At 43.9% G+C, this 24,835-nt stretch overlaps 1 protein-coding gene across 4 annotated transcripts in view; it reads left to right on the forward strand.

The window, feature by feature from the left end:
• ADGRD2 (adhesion G protein-coupled receptor D2) overlaps positions 1-24,835 on the forward strand; it is a 930,084-nt gene that overhangs the window by 105,859 nt on the left and 799,390 nt on the right. For all 4 annotated transcript variants that reach the window (XM_077478839.1, XM_077478840.1, XM_077478842.1 and 1 more), the window contains exons 6-7: positions 21,035-21,133; positions 24,258-24,346. In XM_077478839.1, the coding sequence (XP_077334965.1) occupies positions 21,035-21,133; positions 24,258-24,346 (188 nt within the window). The remainder of the gene's footprint in view (positions 1-21,034; positions 21,134-24,257; positions 24,347-24,835) is intronic.

The following is a 24,835-nucleotide window of genomic DNA, read 5'->3' on the forward strand; positions in this document are numbered from 1 at the left end:
TCAAGTATGAGAACACCAAACTGCTCTTTTTCCCAGACTTTTCTCAGGAGGTGCAGCAAAGACGCAAATCCTTTACTGATGTGAGACGCCGGCTTTGAGAACGAGGAATCCGTTTTGGTCTTTTGTATCCCAGCAGATTACGGATTACTGATGGGGACACCACTCGCTTCTTCGATACTCCAGAGGCTGCGGGGGCTTGGCTGGATGCCCGCTAAACATAAACATAGGCGATCACGAGGATGAACGACCGTCCACAATCCTTTGCTAAGTATCTCTCTTCTTGTCAACAGGACTGTCTTTTGCTGCTTCCCTGCATTGACTGTTTTCTGCCCCCAGTCCTCTCCTCCCTATTGCATCCCCCTTGTACCCCCTTTCCTGTTGCTAGCTGAAATACCGTTTACTCCTGCCTAAGGAGCTCCGATGACTACCACTGACTTACCTCCCCTCTGTTCAGAAGTGCCCCCTGTTTACCCCCTCTGTTGTCCCCTCCACACTTGGATTCTCCTCCCGCACAAGAGGAGGACTCTTGCTGGAAGGTCTGTATCCACCTTCGACCCAGTGGTCCATAGTCCAGGGGTCCCAGTGACCTAAAGACTCTGTTTTTTCTAGTTAAGGGACTAAACCCTGCATCGGGTTATATGGCTCTCTGGCCTACCGTTTGGGCCACTGAGCTTGGTTCTCATGATGTTTGGGTAGGGTGTTTTATGTTTTGGGGGAGGGGTTTTTCTGTTTTAAAGTAATGAATAAGTACTGTACTGCTCATAGGCCACTGATTGTATGTGCTCAATTTGGGTCAGTCTATATTTCTTGGTTGGTTAGGTTCATCCTGTTTCGATTTCCCCCTGGTGTTCCATGATGGCCCCCTCAGATGCTGAGTTGCTGACCGTTATATCGTGGAACGTCAGGGGGCTTAATTCTAAATATAAACGGTCGCTGTTATTCCAATATTTAAAGCTACATAACCCCCACATAGTACTGCTACAGGAAACGCACTTGACTGGCAGTAAGGTTCTGGCTTTAAAAAAACCCTGGGTGCAAAGGGCGCTTCATGCGACCTACTCCTCGTACTCTCGGGGGGTTTCTATATTGATTAGTAAACGAGTCCCGTGTACAATCCATGAGGTCCATTTGGATCCCCAGGGGAAATTTGCTATGGTGGTGTTGAGTATCTTTGGTAAGAAATATGTTATTGTGAACGTCTATCTGCCTCCTCCGAGCCAGATACACATTCTGTATTCACTGTATGAGAGGCTGGCTCCGCATTGTCCGGCAAGTGTCCTGTTTATGGGTGATTTCAATGCCACACTGTCAAGTGATCTTGATAGACCCTCCCCACAATCTGCTTTCAATCCTGATCTTGGTGTGTGGGCCCAGGCAACAGAATTCCAAGAGGTATGGAGGTGGTTGCATCCCCAAGAACGAACGTACTCCTGCTTCTCATCTACATTTAAAACGTCCTCCCGCATTGATTTGGCTTTTGCCAATGATACCCTCCTGGCTAGTATCCGGGAGGCTAGTTATCTTCCCTCTGGCCTATCTGACCATCACCCTCTTAAGCTTGTCATTGGGACCTCTAGGACAAGGAGCAAAGCCCTCTGGAGGTTACAGCCCTACTGGATCAACAATGACATAGTACACGATAGGGTTTCTCCCTCCTTGCGGGACTATTGGGTGCATAATGCGGGGTCAGCCTCCCTGGAGACAACATGGGATGCTTCCAAAGCCCACGGCAGGGGTCAGTACATCTCGGCCGTGGCGGCGGTTAGGGCGGAACTCGGGGATAAGGTCTCTGACCTTCAGTACAAGGTGGAAGAGGCTCTCAGGCAATACTCAGCCTCAGCTACGGTATCTAACTTTGAACACCTTTCATCGCTTCGGCGAGACTTACATCTCCATGTTTCGGACACTACCAGGCTTGGTATACAGCATAGTAGACAGAAGTACTTTGAACATGGGGATAAGAACAGTAAGCTACTAGCGATGTTAGCACGGCAGGATAGGTCTTTAGTGGTTATTTCAGAAATACTCACGGCTGATGGGGCGTTGGTTACCTCTCCGGAGGACATTCTACTTGCCTTCACGGGGTTTTACACCTCCCTATATGCTTCCTCGCTCCCCGATGATTTTGATCCCACTCCTATGACCGCCAGGTTGGACACGTTAGCACTGGGATGGCTCTCTGATGCAGAGAGACTACTCCTTGTCTCAGAGATCACTCCGGAGGAGGTGGTGATGGCCATCGGGTCTTTCCCGGCTGGGAAGACCCCGGGGCCAGATGGGCTACCCATAGAATATTACAGAGCCCACATACACCTGCTTGCCCCTAGGTTGGCTCAGCTGTATCGTGAGTGCCTTCAACAGGGTTCCCTGCCGTCCTCTATGAGGGAGGCCCATATTGTCCTCATCCCAAAACCTAATAAGGACCCCAGGTTGTGCGCCTCCTACAGGCCAATAGCACTCCTGAATTGTGACTTAAAAATACTAACCAAAATACTGGCCACCAGACTCAATAAGGTGATTAAATCTTTGATTGACCCGGACCAAACAGGCTTTATGCCGGGTAGATCCACAGACATCAACATCCGTAGACTATTTTCTAATATCCATGCCCCCCATACTAATCAAGGCACTAGGACTATTGCCACCCTTGATATGGAGAAGGCATTTGACACGGTAGAGTGGGTGTATCTGTGGGAGGTGCTCAGAAGAATGGGTTTTCCACTGAAGTTTATTGCCTGGTTACGCACATTGTACACCGGTCCCCTAGCATGCATTAAACTGAACGGCTCCTTGTCTCCTCAGTTCCCCCTGCGGAGGGGCACCAGGCAGGGATGCCCTCTCTCCCCATCCTTGTTCGCCCTGGCAATGGAAAATATTGCGGAGGCCCTTAGGTGCTCGGCCGACATCCGTGGCCTTAGGGTGGGCTGGCTGGAGGAGAGAGTAGCTCTCTATGCGGATGATTTACTGCTTTTTTTAAACGATGCTGGTGACTCTTTGCGGGGAGCACTCGGAATTATGGATGATTTTTCCGCCTTCACCGGGTTGAGGGTTAACTGGCATAAGTCTCAGCTTTTCCCAGTGGATGCGGGGGCCAGGTCCTCCTCGTCCCCCTCTACCCCGCTTCAATGGGTGGATAGGTTCACCTATTTAGGTATCATTATTTCAAGGGAGAGCCGGGATTTTGTCCGGCTTAATCTTGAACCTGCACTGATAGGGATTAAATCCAAACTAAGGGCATGGGGTAATCTTCCCCTCTCCCTCATGGGGCGCATTAACCTTCTCAAAATGAAAGTCCTCCCCAAACTAATGTACATATTTAGGAATTCCCCACAATGGCTAAATAAAACTTTCTTTAATTCTCTTAAACAACTCTTCCTTTCATTTATTTGGGGATCTGGAACGCCTAGATTCAAGTATACCACTCTGACCAGGCCTGTGGACGATGGGGGCTTGGCTCTCCCGGACTGCCACAAATACTTTTTGGCTACTCAGCTTGTAACTGTCCACTGGTGGTTGCTGCCAGATCTGACCAACTCTGCTACGGTGTTGGAGGCAGCTATAGTGGGGTCTCTGGAGGCCTTGAAAGGTTTGGTATTCAGGGGGCCAAAAACACCTCATTGCCTCACCCCTTCCATGTGCACCACTATGAGGGCATGGAGGGTGGGGGAGGTGCTGAGAGAGTCCCCGCCGAACACCTGGTCTCCTCACACCCCCCTGTGGCTGAATCCCAACCTACCACAGTTCACCACTATCCCGGATCCTCAGGCCTGGGCCAGATACAAAATACTGACTCTGGAGCATGTTATCACCAATGGGGAGCTTGCTCCCTTTCATGTATTGTGTACGAAGTTCAACGTGCCTGCACGGGCTCATTTCAGGTATCTCCAGATCGCCCATGCCCATAGATGTCAGTTCTTAGGTCAACCAGTCATAATGGAATACTCGGAGCTCGAGTCCACCCTTCGGGTGAAGGATTTGGAGAAACCCACTTCTCAGATTTATGGGTCCCTGTTGGTTGCTGCCATCCCCGAACTGTCCTCCCTACGCAGGAAGTGGGTGGGGGACATACCGGAACTGGACGATGATGATTGGAGGGAAATCTGAGGGTGTTCCCGTTCTCTCCACTGGTCTCGGCCAGGGACAAACTTGTTCAGTATAAAATTATACACAGAGCGCACTACACACCCCATAGAATGCACCAGATGTCGCCGACACATTCCCCGGCGTGCTGGAGATGCTCGTATCAGCCAGGGGAGTTTTTTCACATTTTCTGGGCTTGTCCAGCAATTGGGCATTACTGGAAGGAAGTTCTCCAGGTAATAGCTAACATTACTAAGATTAGTATTCCTTATGATCCTAAATGTTGTCTGCTGGGGCTGGTGGAGCAGTTGATAATCCACAGAGCTAGGAAAATACTCATATCCTTACTACTATACTATGCACGTAAGGCCATCACGATGAATTGGAAGCAATCATCTCCCCCCTCTGTCACGTTCTGGAAGGGTCTAGTGAATGCTAGTTTGCCCCTTTATAGAGCTACCTACGAGGGTAGGGGATGCCCAAAAAAATTTGAAAAGGTGTGGACTTGTTGGTTAGCTGATAGCACTACGGCGACTGATGCAGTAACTAACCCTTAGACCAACATTAAGGTCCTGATATGGTAATAGACTGACCCAGGTATTACTTGTACTTCTATGCTTTGACATCGTGTACTTATGCTTTTGAGCACGGATTCTCCTGCTGTTAACCCTCCCCCCCCATGGGGGCTTAGATACGTTTAGTTTTGTTTTTATCGGTCTGCCTGGTTGAGGCCTGTTGTTGCCTCAGAGGCAGACCGATCATGTTGTGTTACCTGATATGCCCTGCTGCGGTTGTAGGCGTAGCGGAGAGTTTGCCCCTGCGTGGGTACTGTTGGCCCGGGTGTGGGCGATTTTCTATGCTGTTGAAAAACTCAATAAAAAAGATTTTACAAAAAAAAAAAAGGAAATGTGTGTGGCCCCCAGGCCCTATATACTCAGAACAGCAGTATACAGGCGGTGCAAACAAGACAGGGACTGTGTAGGTTTGTTGTGTTAAGTTGAATCTGTTTGTAATTTTCAACTGGTACATTTTTAAAGTGTAGCTCCAGTCAAAAAAACTATTTTTAAGCTTTTTGGAAAACATAGGGAAGGGTTATCACCCCTGTATAATTTGTTTTGTCGTCCATCTTTTTTCATCTCACTTGCTGTTGTCTCCTTCCGTTTGCAAGTAGGAGATGTTTGTAAGTTGGATGTTTGAAAGTAGGGGCCTGCCCTATATGCTCTGCAGAAATGGCGGAACAAGGTGTTGGTTTTGCCACAACATTGTAAGCCCTCAAAGTGACTCTTGGTGGGCGCTGGAGCGCCCTGCTGTGAAAGATTATATCAAGAATTGTAATTACATGCCATTGTTGAACAGTGGTAGAAAAATTGACCTTTGGTGGTTGTGGTGCTGGTGCCACAACACTATAAGTCCTCACCGTTACTCTGGGTGGGCACAGGAAGGGGCCCTCCTGTGAAATATTATATCAAGAATTGTAATTACATGTCCCTGTTAAACAGGGGCAGAAAAATTGGGCCTTAGGCACTGGTGCTGGTGCCACCACACTGCAACCTCTGCCATATACTCTAGTTTTATTGCAGGAATTAGCCCTGCTGCAAAGCATTGCATCAAAAATTGTACTTAAACGCCCCTGTTAAACAGGGGCAGAAAAATTGGGCCTTAGGCACTGGTGCTGGTGCCACCACACTGCAACCTCTGCCATATACTCTAGTTTTATTGCAGGAATTAGCCCTGCTGCAAAGCATTGCATCAAAAATTGTACTTAAACGCCCCTGTTAAACAGGGGCAGAAAAATTGGGCCTTAGGCACTGGTGCTGGTGCCACCACACTGCAACCTCTGCCATATACTCTAGTTTTAATGCAGGAATTAGCCCGGCTGCAAAGCATTGCATCAAAAATTGTACTTAAACGCCCCTTTTAAACAGGGGCAGAAAATTTGGACCTTAGGCACTGGTGCTGGTGCCACCACACTGCAACCTCTCCCATATACTCTAGTTTTATTGCAGGAATTAGCCCTGCTGCAAAGCATTGCATCAAAAATTGTACTTAAACGCCCCTGTTAAACAGGGGCAGAAAAATTGGGCCTTAGGCACTGGTGCTGGTGCCACCACACTGCAACCTCTGCCATATAATCTAGTTTTAATGCAGGAATTAGCCCGGCTGCAAAGCATTGCATCAAAAATTGTACTTAAACGCCCCTGTTAAACAGGGGCAGAAAAATTGGGCTGATGGCATCAACCAGAACCAGAAATGTTCTTCCAACATATCAGCGGAGGAGGAAGAGGAGAGACAATCAACATAACAGGACAGTCACTCAGCATCAGCATAGGCAGTCTTGAAGGGATGTGGTATTTCAAAAAAAATTATTCGGTTACATCAGCTTCAGGTGCTTGGTAGCTGTGGGTGATCCAAGACTGATTCATCTTGATGAAGGTCAGTCGATCAACTGATTCGGTGGACAGGCGCACCCTGTGATCGGTAACAAAGCCACCAACAGCACTGAAGGTGCGTTCCGAAAGAACGCTGGATGCAGGACAGGCCAGTAGCTCAATTGCATACTGTGCAAGCTCTGGCCAGTGATCCATCCTCAAGACCCAGTAAGCCAGAGGATTTTCGGTGGGAAAGGTGTCCAAGTCTGACCTTGCCCCTAGGTATTCCTGCACCATGTAAATCAGACGCTGGCGATGGGTGCTGGAACCGATCATACCTTGGGGCTGCGGACTAAAAAATTGTCTGAAAGCATCAGTCAGACGGCCACCTTCTCCACCGCTCCTTCTGACCGATGCCTCAGCAACACGTTGTCCAGGACCAGGAGTTTGTAACCTCCCAGTCTCTGGGAACGCGTTGCACAGACCTTTCTGCAAGGCCTCCCGGAGATGTCTCATCCTCTGCTCCCTCTGCGATGGCAAGATAAGGTCGGCAACCTTACCCTTGTACCGTGGATCAAGGAGAGTGGCCAGCCAGTAATGGTCCCTCTCCTTGATCCAAAGAATACGAGGATCCTTCCGCAGGCTTTGCAGGATCAGGGAGGCCATGCAGCGTAGGTTAGCTGAGGCATTCGGTCCGGAGTCCTCTGGGTCACTAAGGACAACATGATCCGCAGCTACCTCCTCCCAGCCACGTACAAGTCCACGTGTTTCTTGGGACTGTAAATCATCCCTACAAGACTGCTGCTGCTGCTGCTGCTGCTGCTGCTGATGCTGATGCTGAGTGCCAGCCTCCACCTCCATGCTGACACAATCATCCTCCTCCTCCTCTTCCTCCTCCTCATCCTCTTCCTGTGTGATGGGTGGCACAGCAGGAACACTGTCTGGATAAAGGGGGCCTTGAGAGGCAAGGAAGTCCTCCTCTTCCTGCCTCTGTTCTGCCTCAAGTGCCCTGTCCATTATTCCACGCAGCGTATGCTCCAAGAGGTGGACAAGAGGTACAGTGTCACTGATGCATGCACTGTCACTGCTCACCATCCTTGTGGCCTCCTCAAACGGTGACAGGACAGTGCATGCATCCCTGATCATGCCCCACTGGCGTGGTGAGAAAAAACCGAGCTCCCCTGACCCTGTCCTGGTGCCGTAGTCGCACAGGTACTCATTGATGGCCCTCTGCTGCGTGTGCAGCCGCTGCAGCATGGCCAATGTTGAGTTCCATCTGGTGGGCATGTCACATATAAGGCGGTTCTTGGGCAGGTTCAACTCCTTTTGGAGCTCAGCCAGCCGAGCACAGGCATTAAATGATCGGCGGAAATGCACACAGACTTTCCTGGCCTGCTTCAGGACATCCTGTAAGCCGGGGTACCTGCCCAAGAACCGCTGCACCACCAGGTTAAGGACGTGAGCTACACAGGGCACATGGGTCAGTTGTCCCTGTCAGAGGGCGGAGAGGAGGTTGGTGCCATTGTCGCAAACCACCATTCCTGGCTTAAGCTGGCGTGGCGTCAACCACCTCTCGGCCTGCCCCTGCAGAGCTGACAAAACATCCGCCCCAGTGTGGCTCCTGTCCCCCAAACAAACCAGCGCAAGCACGGCATGGCATCGTTTTGCCTGCGTACTTGCGTAGCCACTGGAACGCCTACGGAGCACCGCTGGTTCTGAGGACAGAGCACTGGAAGAGGCCATGGAGGAAGAAGAAGAGGAGGGGGTGGAGGAGAGAGGTGTGTCACAACCAATAGTAGCATTTTGGAGGCGTGGTGGCGGAACAACCTCCAACACTACTGCACCTTGTCCTGCATCCTTCCCAGCTGCCAGAAGAGTGACCCAATGGGCCGTGAAAGACAGGTAACGTCCCTGTCCATGCCTGCTGGACCATGAGTCAGCGGTAATATGCACCTTACCGCTGACCGCCCTGTCCAGCGAGGCAAGGACATTGCCTTTCACATGCCGGTAGAGAACCGGAATCGCCTTCCGTGAGAAAAAGTGGCGTTTGGGGACCTGCCACTGAGGAACCGCACATTGTACAAACTCACGGAAGGGGGCCGAGTCTACCAACTGAAAAGGCAGCAGTTGAAGTGCTAGCAATTTAGCCAAGCTAGCATTCAACCGCTGGGCATGTGGATAGCTGGGAGTGAACTTCTTCCGCCGGTCCAGCAGCTGGGGCAGGGACATTTGCCTGCTATAATCGGACGTGGGTGTACCGCTAGCAGAGTTCCCGGAAGCACTTGGCTGTGACACACCTAATTCTACACCTTCATTCCTCTCAGAGCAGGTTTCAGAGAGGACTGAAGGTCTAGTGGGGTTGGAGATGCCAGCTGATGAGGAGCAAGGAGAGGTCCGCTTTGTTCTTTGGTGTGGGTCTTTGAGGTACGCTTGCCAACAAGCTGCATGGCAGGTCAACATATGTCTGGTCAAGCATGTGGTGCCCAAGCGGCTGATGTTTTGGCCACGTGAGATACGCTTGAGACATATGTTGCAAATAGCAGCGGTGCGATCTGATGCACTTGTCTCAAAAAAGGCCCACACCAAAGAACTTTTAGAATAACGCGCAGAGGCAGCGCTCTGCACAGGCGGAGCTCTGCGGTGTGATTCAGTCGGTGTGCTGCCCCTAAGCTGGCCCCCGGAGGGCATCCTGCCTCGTTGGACATGTGCCTCCTCCTCCTCCTCCTCCTCCCTCCTTCCAGGCACCCACGTGGAGTCAGTGCCCTCATCATCCCCTCCCTCTTCATCGCTGTAGCAAACCTGGCAGTATGCTGCAGCTTGTGGAACATGACTGCCAGATTGCTGTCCTTCTTGAGCATCCCCTCTCTCTGCGCTCACGCTACTGCCTTCCTCTAGCTGAGTGTCATCATCAGAGCCCACAAAACACTGGGCATCCTCCTGGAGCATGTACCCAACACTGTGCTCAAAGAGTTCAGGAGACTCCTCAGGAGGACGTGGTGGGTCTAGGGAAGGAGTCACTGATGACGATATTGAGAGGAGGGAAGACGATGCGTTGGCAGCTGCTTTGCTACTACCCTGAGACTGGGTGAGAGAGGATGAGGAGGATGAAGAGGGCTTGGTCATCCACTCTACCACGTCGTTGGCATGTTGCGGTTCAACATGTCCAGCTGCCGAAAAGGACAAGCATGTCCCATGGCCACGTGCTGATGACAATGCACCGAGTCTACGACCAGCACTGTTGTCTCTAGACACAGAGCCTGCTTGCCCTCTTTTATCGGCTCGCGCCTGTCTGCCTCTCCTTGCTGGCCTTCCAGACATGGTAATGGCCTGAAGGGAGTTGGGTAAAACAGCAGTTGGGTAGTGTATATTGTGCTGGAGGCACACAACACCCACTAACTCCTGCAGATGCCTTTATTATAGAACACCAGAGATAAAGGGGTATATACAGATGTATACTGTGCTGTGCTGGAGGCACACACAACTTCCAATAACTCCTGCAGATGGCAAGTGGTCTCAAATAGAGAACAGCTATGTAGGTGGATATAGCGGTATGTACTGGGTACTGAGCACGCAGACAGCACGCACTATCTCCTAACACTACTGACTGCAAGCTCTATTATTAAAGATAGATCACTAGCTATATAGGTGAGGTGAATATAGCGGTGTATACTGCGGTCAGGGCACGCAGACAATAACCAGAGAACACCAGAGATAAAGGGGTATATACAGATGTATACTGTGCTGTGCTGGAGGCACACACAACTTCCAATAACTCCTGCAGATGGCAAGTGGGCTCAAATAGAGAACAGCTATGTAGGTGGATATAGCGGTATGTACTGGGTACAGAGCACGCAGACAGCACGCACTATCTCCTAACACTACTGGGTACAGAGCACGCAGACAGCACGCACTATCTCCTAACACTACTGACTGCAAGCTCTATTATTAAAGATAGATCACTAGCTATATAGGTGAGGTGAATATAGCGGTGTATACTGCGGTCAGGGCACGCAGACAATAACCAGAGAACACCAGAGATAAAGGGGTATATACAGATGTATACTGTGCTGTGCTGGAGGCACACACAACTTCCAATAACTCCTGCAGATGGCAAGTGGGCTCAAATAGAGAACAGCTATGTAGGTGGATATAGCGGTATGTACTGGGTACAGAGCACGCAGACAGCACGCACTATCTCCTAACACTACTGGGTACAGGGCACGCAGACAGCACGCACTATCTCCTAACACTACTGACTGCAAGCTCTATTATAAAAGATAGATCACTACTACTAGCTATATAGGTGAGGTGAATATAGCGGTGTATACTGCGGTCAGGGCACGCAGACAATAACCAGAGAACACCAGAGATAAAGGGGTATATACAGATGTATACTGTGCTGTGCTGGAGGCACACACAACTTCCAATAACTCCTGCAGATGGCAAGTGGGCTCAAATAGAGAACAGCTATGTAGGTGGATATAGCGGTATGTACTGGGTACAGAGCACGCAGACAGCACGCACTATCTCCTAACACTACTGACTGCAAGCTCTATTATTAAAGATAGATCACTAGCTATATAGGTGAGGTGAATATAGCGGTGTATACTGCGGTCAGGGCACGCAGACAATAACCACTACACAACAGCAAGATAGAAAATCGGCCGAAAACGATCGGTGTGTACTGTGTTGAAGGTACACAGAACACCCACTGCTTCAGACGCCAACACACTACACGAGGCCGCCACGATGGCGGCCTTATATAGTGTGGGGCGTGCACTACACAGCCTGAGCTATGATTGGCCACAGGCATCCTACCTGTGGCCAATCATGGCTCTCCTCGCTGCTGGCGCTGCGATTGGCCAAGCATGCGGGGTCACAGTGCATGCTTGGCCAATCATGAGCCAGCAATGCACTGCGCCATCGCAGTGCATTGTGGGCCGTGAGCGCCACACGAATTTGACGCGAACGGACCAAAATGTTCGGATTTCGGCGAACGGACGAACAGCCAATGTTCGAGTCGAACGTACGTTCGACTCGAACACGAAGCTCATCCCTACTTACTGCTGTAAGGTAAACAGCATGTAGCGAGGTTTTAGGGGAAGGGATCCCTTCGGATCGATCTTTTCCTAGGTGTTCATACTGTGCATGGAATAAAGCCCGGGGGGGGGGGGGGGTAATCCTTTCCTTTTCTCTCTTTCCACTGGGCGCTAATTACTTGGATCACTCACATCGTTTAGATGCTCAATGTATCAAAGAAAGATAAAAAGAGGTCTACCATGGTGTAGTATATTTGAAAAAGGGTTTGCAGCTTTATTTAGGTAGAATAATAAAAACTCACATTTTCCTTATGCAAGCTGAACAATGTAAAAACGAACGCCGAGCTTGTACCTGGGGCGTCTGTTCCGGTGTCTAGTTTGCCTCACGTATCCTACGCGTTACGTCACAACACACGTGACTTCGACTGGGATGAGGCTTATGGGCAATGTAGTGTGCTTAAATAGGCTAAGATAATTTCGTTATTGAGCGGCCATTTTCTTGTAGATCGTATGTAAACCAACGGGGCGGCCATTTTCTTGTAGACCATATATAAACCAATGGAGCGTCCATTTCTTTGTAGCTTACATCATGGACTACGATCGCGGCCATTTTGTTGTGTATTTCATGTTCATGCAAGGTGTCTGATTGTGTTGCCAGAAAAACTTCTGGTCTGGATGTCTATTAATACTTTCAGTGTCAGCAGAGTATGTTTCACTGTCAGTGGGAGAACGTAGCCGTAATAGTGATTTATAATGGATCAGACATGTTAAACTATATAGCCAAATAATGTTTATTCCGAATCGGCATACTATATGAATAATGATACAGATTTTGATAATGTTCTAAAGAGGATTTTATCCTTTTTTTTATAGGCCGCAATAATATATAAAAAATAAAATATATTTATTTTATAATCGTGATTTAAAATCAATGTTCATATTCATGTGTATATATATTTACATATGTATATATATATATATATATATATATATATACAAATATACCTAGACTCAGAGGCTCAGAATATATAGGTGTTAAAAAAATATTACAAATATTGAGAGGTATTAAAAAATATGAAATATTAAAAAATCTAAAAATATTAAAATAAATTAAAAAAATATTTAAAACACTTTGAGAATTTTAAATTTATATGGACAGACTCCGGAGAAGATGTTCAGGTACAAGAGGCATAAACAATCAATAAAAGCAAATAATCGCATCAAATATTGGTATCGGGAACTTTTAGAGAATAACTTAAAAATCATTAATAAAACAGTTGAGATCAAATTCTATATTTTACCCTCGAGGGTTAAGCCTATCAAGAGTAAAAATCCATTTTGATTCCATCTGGCTGAGGGTCCTAACCTTGTGTCCCCCTCGCCAGTGTTTTTTAAATTTTAAATGTGTGGGGTCCTTCCTGTGATGTGTTGCGAAGTGTTTAGAAACACTGTGCTTATCAAAGCCTTTTATAATATTTTGTATGTGTTCCTTAATCCTTATTCTGAGGGTTCTTTTTGTATGTCCAATGTATTGCAGGCCGCAACTATATTCCAGTGCACAAACTGCACCTTCTGTGTTGCAGCAGACAAAATCGCTAATCTCATATGAATTTCCAGTGCTAGTAGATGTGAATTTAAATATTTTTTGTGCTGACTTCTTTATTTTGTTACAAGCAAAAACAACGTTTGCATGGGTAGAAGCCCTTCCCTGTAAAGAAAGTAAAACTATTAGTTGGAGGAGCCGGTACGTTTTTCACTATTTTGTCTCTTAATGTCGGGGCACGTTTATAGATAAATTTTGGTACGATAGGAAGGATAGGTTTCAGGTGTGTATCATTTAGTAGAATATGCCAGTGTTTCTTAATGATACTCTCAACCTTTTTATATGGGCATTGTAGTCCAAAATAATGGCTGCATTATTGGGCTTCAGATCTGTTTTATTTTTGTCCTTAATTAACTCTTTTCGGTCCATTTCGCTCACTTCACGGATTCCGTCTTCAATGTAGTTAATCTTGTAGCCTTTTTCTACGAATCTATTGCCTATTATCTTGGCTTGGTCAAGGAAGGTCTCTTTTTTGCTACAATTCCTTCGTAGTCGCATAAGTTGCCCTTTTGGTATATTCCAAAACCAGTTAAGATGGTGGCAACTCGTCATGGGTAGATAGCTGTTTCTATCAACGTTTTTAAAGTGCGTTTTTGAGCTCAAGATATTTCCATTTTGTATGATATCTAAGTCCAGGAAAGTCACCTGTTTTTTGGCTTATATCCCATGTTAGGGTTATATTGCGGTCATTTTAGTTTAGTTTTTTCAAAAAATTAACTAGGCCGTCTTCTTCAATATATATTTTGAACACTACTAGCTCAGTAGGTGTATTTGTAAAAACTGATTCTTCTTCCCATTTTGCCATAAACAGGCCAGCTACACTGGGTGCGAATTTCGCGCCCATTGCTACACCCGTTTTTTGATGATAATAATTCCGTTTATGCCAAAAATAACTGTTCTTAAGACAGAAGTCCAAACATTTGATTAAATATTTTCTTTGTGAGCATGGTAGTTCTGAGCGTTTCCTTAGGCCCCATTTGGTAGCTTCACATGCTTGATAGTGAAGAATAATCGTATATAGTGAGGACACATTTTCCGTTGCTAAAGTCCACGGTCCTTCATGATTAGGTAGATCCTCTAGGATTTGTAGTATCTGTTTAGTGTCCCATAGGTATGCCTTAGTATTTTTCACTGTGGGTTGCAAAAAATTATCAATGTATGCACCCATTCTTGCGGTGAGAGATCTATTCCGTTATCGATAGGTCTGTATGGGGGATTCTCTTTATTTTTGTGGATTTTTGGAAGGGAATAGATCACAGGGGTGCGACATGCCTCTGGAATAAGATATTGGGCTTCTTTTTTATTTAAAATATTTTTCTTCAAGCCAAGGTGTACAACTAATTCAAGTTCTTTTCTACATTTAAAGACAGGATTGATAAAGTTTAAGATAAGTATCTGTGTCATTAAATAGACTTTCCATCCCATCATTGTATTGTTTCTTAGATAAGATAACGATCCCTCCCCCCTTATCGGCGGGGCGGATTACAATATCCTTTCTTTTACTTAGTTTATTGATGCCGCATCTCATAAATTTCGGTTCTTCTTGCTTCTTAATTTTTAATGATTTCAGATCTTCAACTATGGTTTTCTTAAAAACATCTATATACTTGTTGTTACTAATCTGGGGGTTAAAAACAGATTTATTCCTCAATGTGCTATGTATTATCCCTTGTTCGGTTGTAGTAGTTCGGCATCTTGATTGGGTTACTTGCAATATATTTTTTAATATTGAGGTTTCTGACATATTTCTGAATACCTATATAGGTCTGGAATTTATCCAGATTCCTAACAGGAGCATATTTCAGGCCTTTGTCAAGTACACCAATCTCTTCTGTTGTTAGTGGTATCCCGCTAAGGATAAAGATGCCTTCTCCTTTTATTCTCTTTTTCTCTTGTTCTCTCTTTCCTGCTCTTCTGCCTCTTTTCTTCCTGGACTTCTTATTTCTCTGGGTTCTTACGTCTGTCTTGGGCTCCTTCTTATTTCTTTCGGATCTTCCATCCGTCTCGCTGGATAGTGTTCTGCTCCTCTGCCTAAAAAAGCCCTGTTATCTTGGGGTTCTGGATAGTATGTCTGGAAGTATCTATTGTCTCTCTCCTCTTCCGGATAATCCCGTAATGGGGCGTAGTAATTGTGGGTAGGTATATGGTATTGATCATATGAACGGCTGTAGGTCTGCGGTGGGCCTTGTTCATATGGGCGATTGTACATACACTCTCACCACAAGAATGGGTGCATACATTGATAATTATTTGCAACCCACAGTGAAAAATACTAAGGCATACCTACGGGACACTAAACAGATACTACAAATCCTAGAGGATCTACCTAATCATGAAGGACTGTGGACTTTAGCAACGGCAGACGTGTCCTCACTATATACGATTATTCTTCACTATCAAGCATGTGAAGCTACCAAATGGGGCTTAAGGAAACGCTCAGAACTACCATGCTCACAAAGAAAATATTTAATCAAATGTTTGGACTTCTGTCTTAAGAACAGTTATTTTTGGCATAACCGGAATTATTATCATCAAAAAACGGGTGTAGCAATGGGCGCGAAATTCGCACCCAGTGTAGCTGGCCTGTTTATGGCAAAATGGGAAGAAGAATCCGTTTTTACAAATACACCTACTGAGCTAGTAGTGTTCAAAAGATATATTGATGATATCTTCATCATATGGAAAGAAGAAGAAGACGGCCTAGTTAATATTTTGAAAAAACTAAACGAAAATTACTGCAATATAACCCTAACATGGGATATAAGCCAAAAAACAGGTGACTTTCCTGGACTTAGATATCATACAAGATGGAAATATCTTGAGCACAAAAACGCACTTTAAAAACGTTGATAGAAACAGCTATCTACCCATGACGAGTTGCCACCATCTTAACTCGTTATGGAATATACCAAAAGGGCAACTTATGCGACTACAAAGGAATTGTAGCAAAAAAGAGACCTTCCTTGACCAAGCCAAGATAATAGGCAATCGATTCGTAGAAAAAGGCTACAAGACTAACCACATTGAAGACGGAATCCGTGAAGTGAGCAAAATGGACCGAAAAGAGTTAAGGACAAAAATAAAACAGATCTGAAGCCCAATAATGCAGCCATTATTTTGGACTACAATGCCCAATATAAAAAGGTTGAGAGTATCATTAAGAAACACTGGCATATTCTACTAAATTATACACACTTGAAACCTATCCTTCCTATAATACCGAAATTTATCTATAAACGTGCCCCGACATTAAGCGACAAAATAGTGAAAAACGTACCGGATCCTCCAACTAATAGTTTTACTTTCTTCACAGGGAAGGGCATCTACCCATGCAAACTTTGTTTTGCTTGTAACAAAACAAAGAAGCCAGCACAAAAAATATTTGAATTCACATCTACTAGCACTGGAAATTCATATGAGATTAGCGATTTTGTCTGCTGCAACACAGAAGGTGCAGTTTATGCACTGGAATATAGTTGCGGCCTGCAATACATTGGACATACAAAAAGTACCCTCAGAATAAGGATTAAGGAACACATACAAAATATTATAAAAGGCTTTGATAAGCACAGTGTTTCTAAACACTTCGCAACACATCACAGGAAGGACCCCACACATTTAAAATTTTGGGGCATTGAGCCGTACAAAAAACAATGGCGAGGGGGACACAAGGTTAGAACCCTCAGCCAGATGGAATCAAAATGGATTTTTACTCTTGATACGCTTACCCCTCGGGGGTTAAATATAGAATTTGATCTCAACTGTTTTATTAATGATTTTTAAGTTATTCTCTAAATGTGCCCGATACCAATATTTGTTGCGATTATTTGCTTTTATTGATTGTTTATGCCTCTTGTACCTGAACATCTTCTCCGGAGTCTGTCCATATAAATTTAAAATTCTCAAAGTGTTTTAAATATTTTTTTAATATATTTTAATATTTTTGATTTTTTAATATTTCATATTTTTTAATACCTCTCAATATTTGTAATATTTTTTAACACCTATATATTCTGAGCCTCTGAGTCTAGGTATATTTGTATATATATACATATGTAAATATATATATATATATACACACGAATATGAACATTGATTTTAAATCACGATTATAAAATAAATATATTTTATTTTTTATATATTATTGCGGCCTCTGATAAAATTCTCTTTAGAACATTATCAAAATCTGTATCATTATTCATATAGTATGCCGATTCGGAATAAACATTATTTGGCTATATAGTTTAACATGTCCGATCCATTATAAATCACTATTACGGCTACGTTCTCCCACTGACAGTGAAACATACTCTGCTTACACTGAAAGTATCAATAGACATTCAGACCGGAAGTTTTTCTGGCAACACAGACACCTTGCATGAACGTGAAATACACAACAAAATGGCCACGATCGTAGTCCATGATGTAAGCTACAAAGAAATGGCCGCTCCATTGGTTTATATATGGTCTACAAGAAAATGGCCGCCCCATTGGTTTACATACGATCTACAGGAAAATGGCCGCTCAATAACGAAATTATCTTAGCCTATTTAAGCACACTACATTGCCCATAAGCCTCATCCCAGTCGAAGTCACGTGTGTTGTGACATAACGCGTAGGATACGTGAGGCAAACTAGACACCGGAACAGACGCCCGGGTATGAGCTCGGCGCTCGTTTTTACATTGTTCAGCTTGCATAAGGAAAATGTGAGTTTTTATTGTTCTACCTAAATAAAGCTGCAAACCCTTTTTCAAATATACTACACCATGGTAGACCTCTTTTTATCTTTCTTTGATACATTGAGCATCTAAACGATGTGAGTGATCCAAGTAATTAATGCCCAGTGGAAAGAGAGAAAAGGAAAGTATTACCGCCCCCCCCCCCCCCGGCTTTATTCCATATACAGTATGAACACCCAGGAAAAGATCGATCCGAAGGGATCCCTTCCCCTAAAACCTCGCTACATGCTGTTTACTTTACAGCAGTAAGGTAATCATTTATTACAACCACGGGTGTCAGTGACACTGAAGATTCATTTCTTTGCACTTAAAGGCACAGTATCACTGAATGTCAGTATAGCAGCACACAGTGTTCTTGTGAAACACTTGCACATCTGCACTACTGTTGCACACTGGACCAAGAAATAACTTCCAATATTGCACTAGAGACTTGATATACTCAGTTTGTTAAAAGCATTTTATTTATTTATATATTTTCAATTTGTTTTTATATATATATATATATATATATATATATATATATATATAATTTGGGTTTCTCGTTGATGAAATAAGTCACTTTATGAACTATTCACTTTTTGCGTATGTTGCACAATTTTGAAATCACATGTAGTTACACTATTTTATGCAATATTGCACATGCTGGATATATGTTTTATATCTGTTTTTAAATATGTTTATTGCACAATAGAAAGTTTCTTATGACTAATGCTCATGTCCCTTTTAACTTATACGCCAATTAATTTATGATATTTTTATATCTGCACATTTGCACTTTATTGGTGATACTGATGAATGTTTGCTAGTTATAATCACAACCGAATATTTTAATAATTTATAATATATAAAAGAAGAAATATATAATATTCTGTAAGGAACGCAACATATCCCTGTACATTGCACACTCCCATCGGTCCCTACCCTCAAGGAGCCCACAATCCAAGGTCCCCATTCATATACTAAGGGACAGAAGCCAATTAACCTACCTACATGTCTTTGGAGTGTGGGAGGAAACCGAAGTACCCGGAGGAAACCCACGCAGGCACAGGGAGAACATGCAAACTCCAGGCAGGTAGTGTCGTGGTTGGGATTCGAACCAGCGACCCTTTTTACTGCTAGTAAAAATATGTGTTTAAAGTGACACCAAACTAATTATGTGTCAAACATAAAGTGACCAAAACTATTTTGTGACAAAAATAATCAGTCCATTAGAGCTCATCAGCAAGGGCATTTAAAGAGCAAAATTCAAGAAAGGGGTGATAAGTTCACAATCAAATTATCATATGGATGTCCCCACAATCCCAATATTTAGTGCTTCCACCACTATGTGACACCAGATAAATGAGCCTCTTACCAGATCCAGTTGAGTTAGTAGTGCAGTTGAAATTGCATAAAGAGGCTTTCCAAATTTGTAAGCTCTTCTTTAATGCTTCTAGAAATGGTGACATGAGAAAAAGGGGTCTTAAAGGTCATCCATTGCTAAAGCAAAATGTCTAGAAAATACTCTAGCAATAGGGATTACTGTAGCTGTGAAGGCAAAAAGACCCAAAAGCTATTGGGCTTCCTTTAGAAAAACTTTCCGGCGGGATAGGAATGCGGAGATCATCAATTGCATTCTGAGTATTTTAGAATGAGGTAATCTAAATTCCATAGATGAGGAACCGATAGTGATCCCTAAAAACTCATTAACTGTAGTTGGGAAAACTGTTTTCTCTTGGGCAAGCGGAATACCAAAAGAATGGCAAATATTAAAAAAGGAGTTTAAAGATTTTGAGCAAATTTAAGAATCATAGGGGCCAATAAATAAGAAATCATCCGGATAATGCAAAAATTCACCCTCAGGGGAAGATTCAGACAAAACCCATTGTAAAATGATAGAAAAAACCTCAAAATAAAAACATGACGGGAAAAAGCCCATTGGCATACATTTGTCAAAATAAAAAAAACTGTTAAAAAAAAAAACTGAGAGAGTTGAAACCTTGGGGATGCACTGGTAATAGGGAAACATCTGATTTTATTTCAGCTTTGGACCATAAAGATGATCTACCAAAATACCTTAGCAATATTAGAGCCTTGTCAAAAGAAGTGTAAGGCCGCGTACACACGGGCGGACTGTTCGCCCAACTTTGTTCGTCAAACAATCCGACAAACAGTCCGCTCAAAATATGCATGAACGGACTTGACCACACACGATGAACGAACAGTCCGCTGAAAGCGTGCGCGATGACGTGAACGGCACGTACGACGGGACGAGAAATACGACGTCCAATACACTGCAATGCAACCTTCGCCGTGTAAATCCTTTCTGAGCATGCGCGAAACTTAGTTTGTCGAACAAGCCTACACGCGAGCGGACTGTCCGCTGAAACCAAGTTTCAGCGGACTGTCTTACGGAAATTCCGAAAAACTTTGTTCGTCAGACTGTCCGCTGAAGCCCACACACGAGCGGACTGTCCGCTGAAACACTGTTCAGCGGACAAAGTTGGGCGAACAGTCCGCCCGTGTGTACGCGGTCTAAGAGACAGAAGCTTCAAAATCTGTGACTTCATTATTAAGTGATGAACCTTGTGGGTAAGACAGATGGTGGGTCAAGCAAAATGTGCCCGGATCCTTTTTAGGAATGAGACCTAAAGGTGATATTCTGAAATTCGAAAATGGGGAAAAGAAAAGGGGTCAGCAATTCTTCCTTCAGCTAACTCCTTATAAATTTTATCTCTGATGATTTCAGGATGTAGTAGGTAGGTACTAAAAACCTTCAGAAAAAATGCTATGCAAAATGTCCATCCTGCAATCTGGGTATTTGTCTAGCCAAAGGGAAATTTTTGCCAGCTTCATCGGGGGACTGGCCCTTGATGTTAGCAGCTCGAACTGTGGAAGGCTGTGAAGAAGCTAAACTGCCCTAAATACACCCTCTTTTCACACAACGTTGTTACATACAAACTTAAAATACCATTCTTATTATAATGAATTATTTTGTTAATTAATAAATTAGTGGTTTTATTACTGTGAGCAATTTTGAGTTGGTATAGTATTGTCTTTACAAAGATTTGTAGTTATCTGTGATTATTTTTTGGGTAGTTGTGAAAAAATACACTTTGATTTTGCAACCCTGCAGCACAAAACTGAAAATGTGACACTGTCAGGTGTCCCCAAACATTGCCTTCTCTTTTTTTTTATTATCTCTCTTGTTCTTTTTGCTTAGGATGTTCATTACAATGCAAAGTTCTGCAGAACAGTGATGGTGACACAAATTACAAGCCTTGTACAGAGAAAATACCATTTGTTTGCTACTATACACGAGGCAAGTAATGTCATGATTGATTTTTACACTTCACTTATGTTCTACAATGAGGCAGATACAATATATTAAAATGTAAAAAAAAAAAAAAAAAAAAGCCTGTATAATGTACTGCATATGTAGCCAGTTTAAACCAGTGAGAGGATAGCTCTGATTTTTCTTCTGCAAGATAGAAATGATTACCGTATATACTCGAGTATAGGCCGACCCGAATATAAGCCGAGGCCCCCAATTTACCCCCAAAAAACTGGAAAACTTATTGACTCGTGTATAAGCCGAGGGTGAGACATGGCTGTCCATCCCTGTGTGTCCGTCCATCCCTGTGTGTGTGTCCGTCCATCCATCCCTGTGTGTGTGTCCATCCATCCATCCATCCATCCATCCCTGTGTGTGTGTCCGTCCATCCATCCCTGTGTGTGTATCCATCCATCCATCCATCCCTGTGTGTGTGTGTGTGTGTGTGTGTGTGTGTATTCATCCATCCATCCATCCCTGTGTGTGTGTGTGTGTGTGTGTATCCATCCATCCATCCATCCATCCCTGTGTGTGTGTGTGTGTGTGTGTGTGTGTGTGTGTGTGTGTGTGTGTGTGTGTCCGTGCAGCCTTGTGTGTGTGTCCAGCCTACCTGTGTCCCAAGCCTCCGTCCCGAGCCGCCGTCGTCCCGAGCCTCCTCTGTCCCGTGCCTCCTCTGTCCCGTGCCTCCTCCGTCCCGTGCCTCCTCCGTCCCGAGTCGTGCCGATGGATCGCCGCTCCAGGATCGCCGCTCTTCTCGGCGGCCATTCTACAATTCAAAAGCCGCGCCTCCGCCTGTGATAGGCGGAACACTCAATTTCCCAGCAGCCTGTGTTCCGCCTATCACGGACATCCTCTCATACTCGTCCGTAGTATGAGAATGAACGGATGTCCGTGATAGGTGGAACACTGACTGCTGGGAAATTCAGTGTTCCGCCTATCACAGGCGGAGGCGGAGAAGGAGGCGCGGCTTTTGAATTTTAATGTCCGCCGTCTGTCTGCTCGATACGCTGATCGAGCAGTCAGACAGCGGTGACTCGAGTATAAGCCGAGGGGGCACTTTCAGCCTCAAAAAAGAGGCTGAAAATCTCGGCTTATACTCGAGTATATACGTATTATTATTATTTTCAATGACGACAATATTCATGTCTGTTCATTTCCAGAAGCTCACCCAATTGTCAAAACTGACTCACTATTTTTAAAGTGTATATAGCCTTATTTGGTTTTGCCTCTATCAAGGTCCTGTTGCTTCGAACGATTTTGTTTTTACTTTTGCATTTTTTTTCTTGTTTTGTTATTGCATGAAATACCCATTTTTGGGGAGATCCCTAGCCATTTTTGATTTTTCATGGCCCCCCCCCCTTGAAATCCATACCAGATCAGTTGTACCAGTTAGTAGATATGTTATACTTTTGATCAATAAATGGTTTTGTTCTAGGCTGGTGTGCTCTCTTTTTTCTGTATTTTGTTCATTTCATTGTTGGATTCCCCCAGACCTAAGAGGGCAGCAAGACATGTTTTTTTTGTATCTGGAGCCAAGATACCAGTGTGTGGGAAGATCTTATGGTAGAACACAATACTCATGAGTAGGAGGTGTAGGTGGTCCTTCTGGGAAGATCCTTGTTCAGGTTCCTCCTTTTTTGGGGTAACAATTGTCTGCATTGTCAGTCTGCTATTTGTATCGCTAGTGGAAACTACAAGTGGCTGTGTGCACAATATGGTCCACCACTGTCACTGTCAATAAACTAGTGCAAAGCAATCGTATGCAGCTTAAAATGGAGAGTATGTAGACAGAAAAGTCTAAAAATGTCTGGAAAAGACTGCTGTACGGTGCAAAACAAACTGAAAAAAGGTGAAAAAATAAAAAACTGTTCAATTTCTTTATGAAACAAAGTGCTTTGGGCAAGGTAAATACATCCACTTAGGGTTAAAGGCTACATTAGCCTGAACTACTTAAAGCATTTGTCAAGTCCAATTCTTTTATTTTTTTGTTATTTAAGAACATGTTATGTTATACTCACCTACTCTATGCAATACTATATAATATTTTGTGGGAGAAGCCTACAAATATTAGAGCCAGTTCACGAGTTTTGGTCTGTACAAGATCTATTTAAAGAGGAAGTAAACCCTGATGAGTTTACTTCCTCTTTCATTCCCTGTAAATTTAAAGCATAATGGACTACTATGCATCGCATAGTAGTCCATTATGTGTCACTTACCTGACACAGGAGCCAGCGAAGTCACCGCTGTCCTCTGTAGTCCGGCGCATCCATCTTCTCGGTGGGTCTCGCTGCTCTGCCGCTGTCATTCATCAAAGCCGCAATGACGTCACTCCCGCGCACTCCCGGGAGCCGCCACGCGCGGCATATCGCCGTTGACGGTGCCGCGCTCAGTGCGCCTGCACGTCGCTGTCTACGGCACATGCGCTGTAGACAGCGGTGCCTGTTTTTTGTCAAATATCTCGTAAACCGCGTAGGTTTAGGAGATATTTCTTGGACCTACAGGTAAGCCTTAATCTAGGCTTACCTGTAGGTCAAAGTGTGTTGTAAGGGTTTACAACCACTTTAAAGGTCTGTACAGAATCAACTTGCTTAGGTAGCTACAGCGTCTCTCCACCTGCTCTTCAGGGACTACTACATAGATTTTGATAGCATGTTGTACAGATTTCACTGATGATTCTTCGCCATGGTGAGAATTTTCCCACACTGATTTTCCCAATGCACCCACATCAATTGCCCTCTAGGAATATGTCATATAGGCCTGTAAAGAAGACACGTCCACTCTTAATATTTAAACTACAGTAGATACTACAATTTATCCATGTTGTAAATATTTTTTTCCACTGATAATCATATTAACTTTATGATAACATTTTGGTTATTAATTTGGTTTAAATATTTTTCTGTTCAGTTCTTATACATTACTTGCCTGATACTTATATATTGAATGACCAACATGGAATAAGTAACATCATAGGGGCAGAATATTTATATTATAAACTTCACCTTACTCTCAATGTAAGGGGTTCAAATGGTTTCAATATGAACATGTTATTTTATGATTGCAGTGATTTTTATTCAAAGCATTCATTTGTTTTTGTTTGTTTTTTTTCCAGAAATTTATCAACACCTGAGAAATGCCAACAAAAGGAATAAAAACCAAACTTTTGCAAGCAGGGTGAATGTTATTGCAAATCGCACATTGGTAAGTTAATTTCAAATATTATCTGATATTATCTGGCAACTATTAGGAAGTAAAACCTTTCCTTTAGCAGAATATTTTCATATGTACATATATGTAAATATGCTGTTTTATCTGTTTAATATAAAAATACTATTTTAAAGGCTTTTTTTCTTTGGCATGGGGTATAATATATTTGCTTTTTACATGGGCTTTGCTGGCTACTAATTAGTACTACACAAGGAGGTTATTTTACTAAAGGTAGATGAGCTGTTCACTGTGCAAGGGAATTTAACCCTAAACTTAGTGAATGCGGTGAACCTCTGCTGACTACCATTATCCAATCACATGAAAGCATTTTCCTTGCATGTGATTGATATTATTTTTCAGTTCACCACATTCGCTAAGCTCTGGGGGAAAATTACTTTGCAAACTGCAACATCCTTTGGAAAAGCGAACAGCCCATTTGCCTTTAGTAAATCAACTCCACTTACTGTGTTTTACTGCCTACCA

The sequence above is a fragment of the Lithobates pipiens genome, unplaced genomic scaffold (genome assembly GCF_037356315.1).
Source record: "Lithobates pipiens isolate NorthernLeopardFrog02 unplaced genomic scaffold, aLitPip1_a1.2 Scaffold_1, whole genome shotgun sequence".
NCBI classification, from domain to species: domain Eukaryota; kingdom Metazoa; phylum Chordata; class Amphibia; order Anura; family Ranidae; genus Lithobates; species Lithobates pipiens.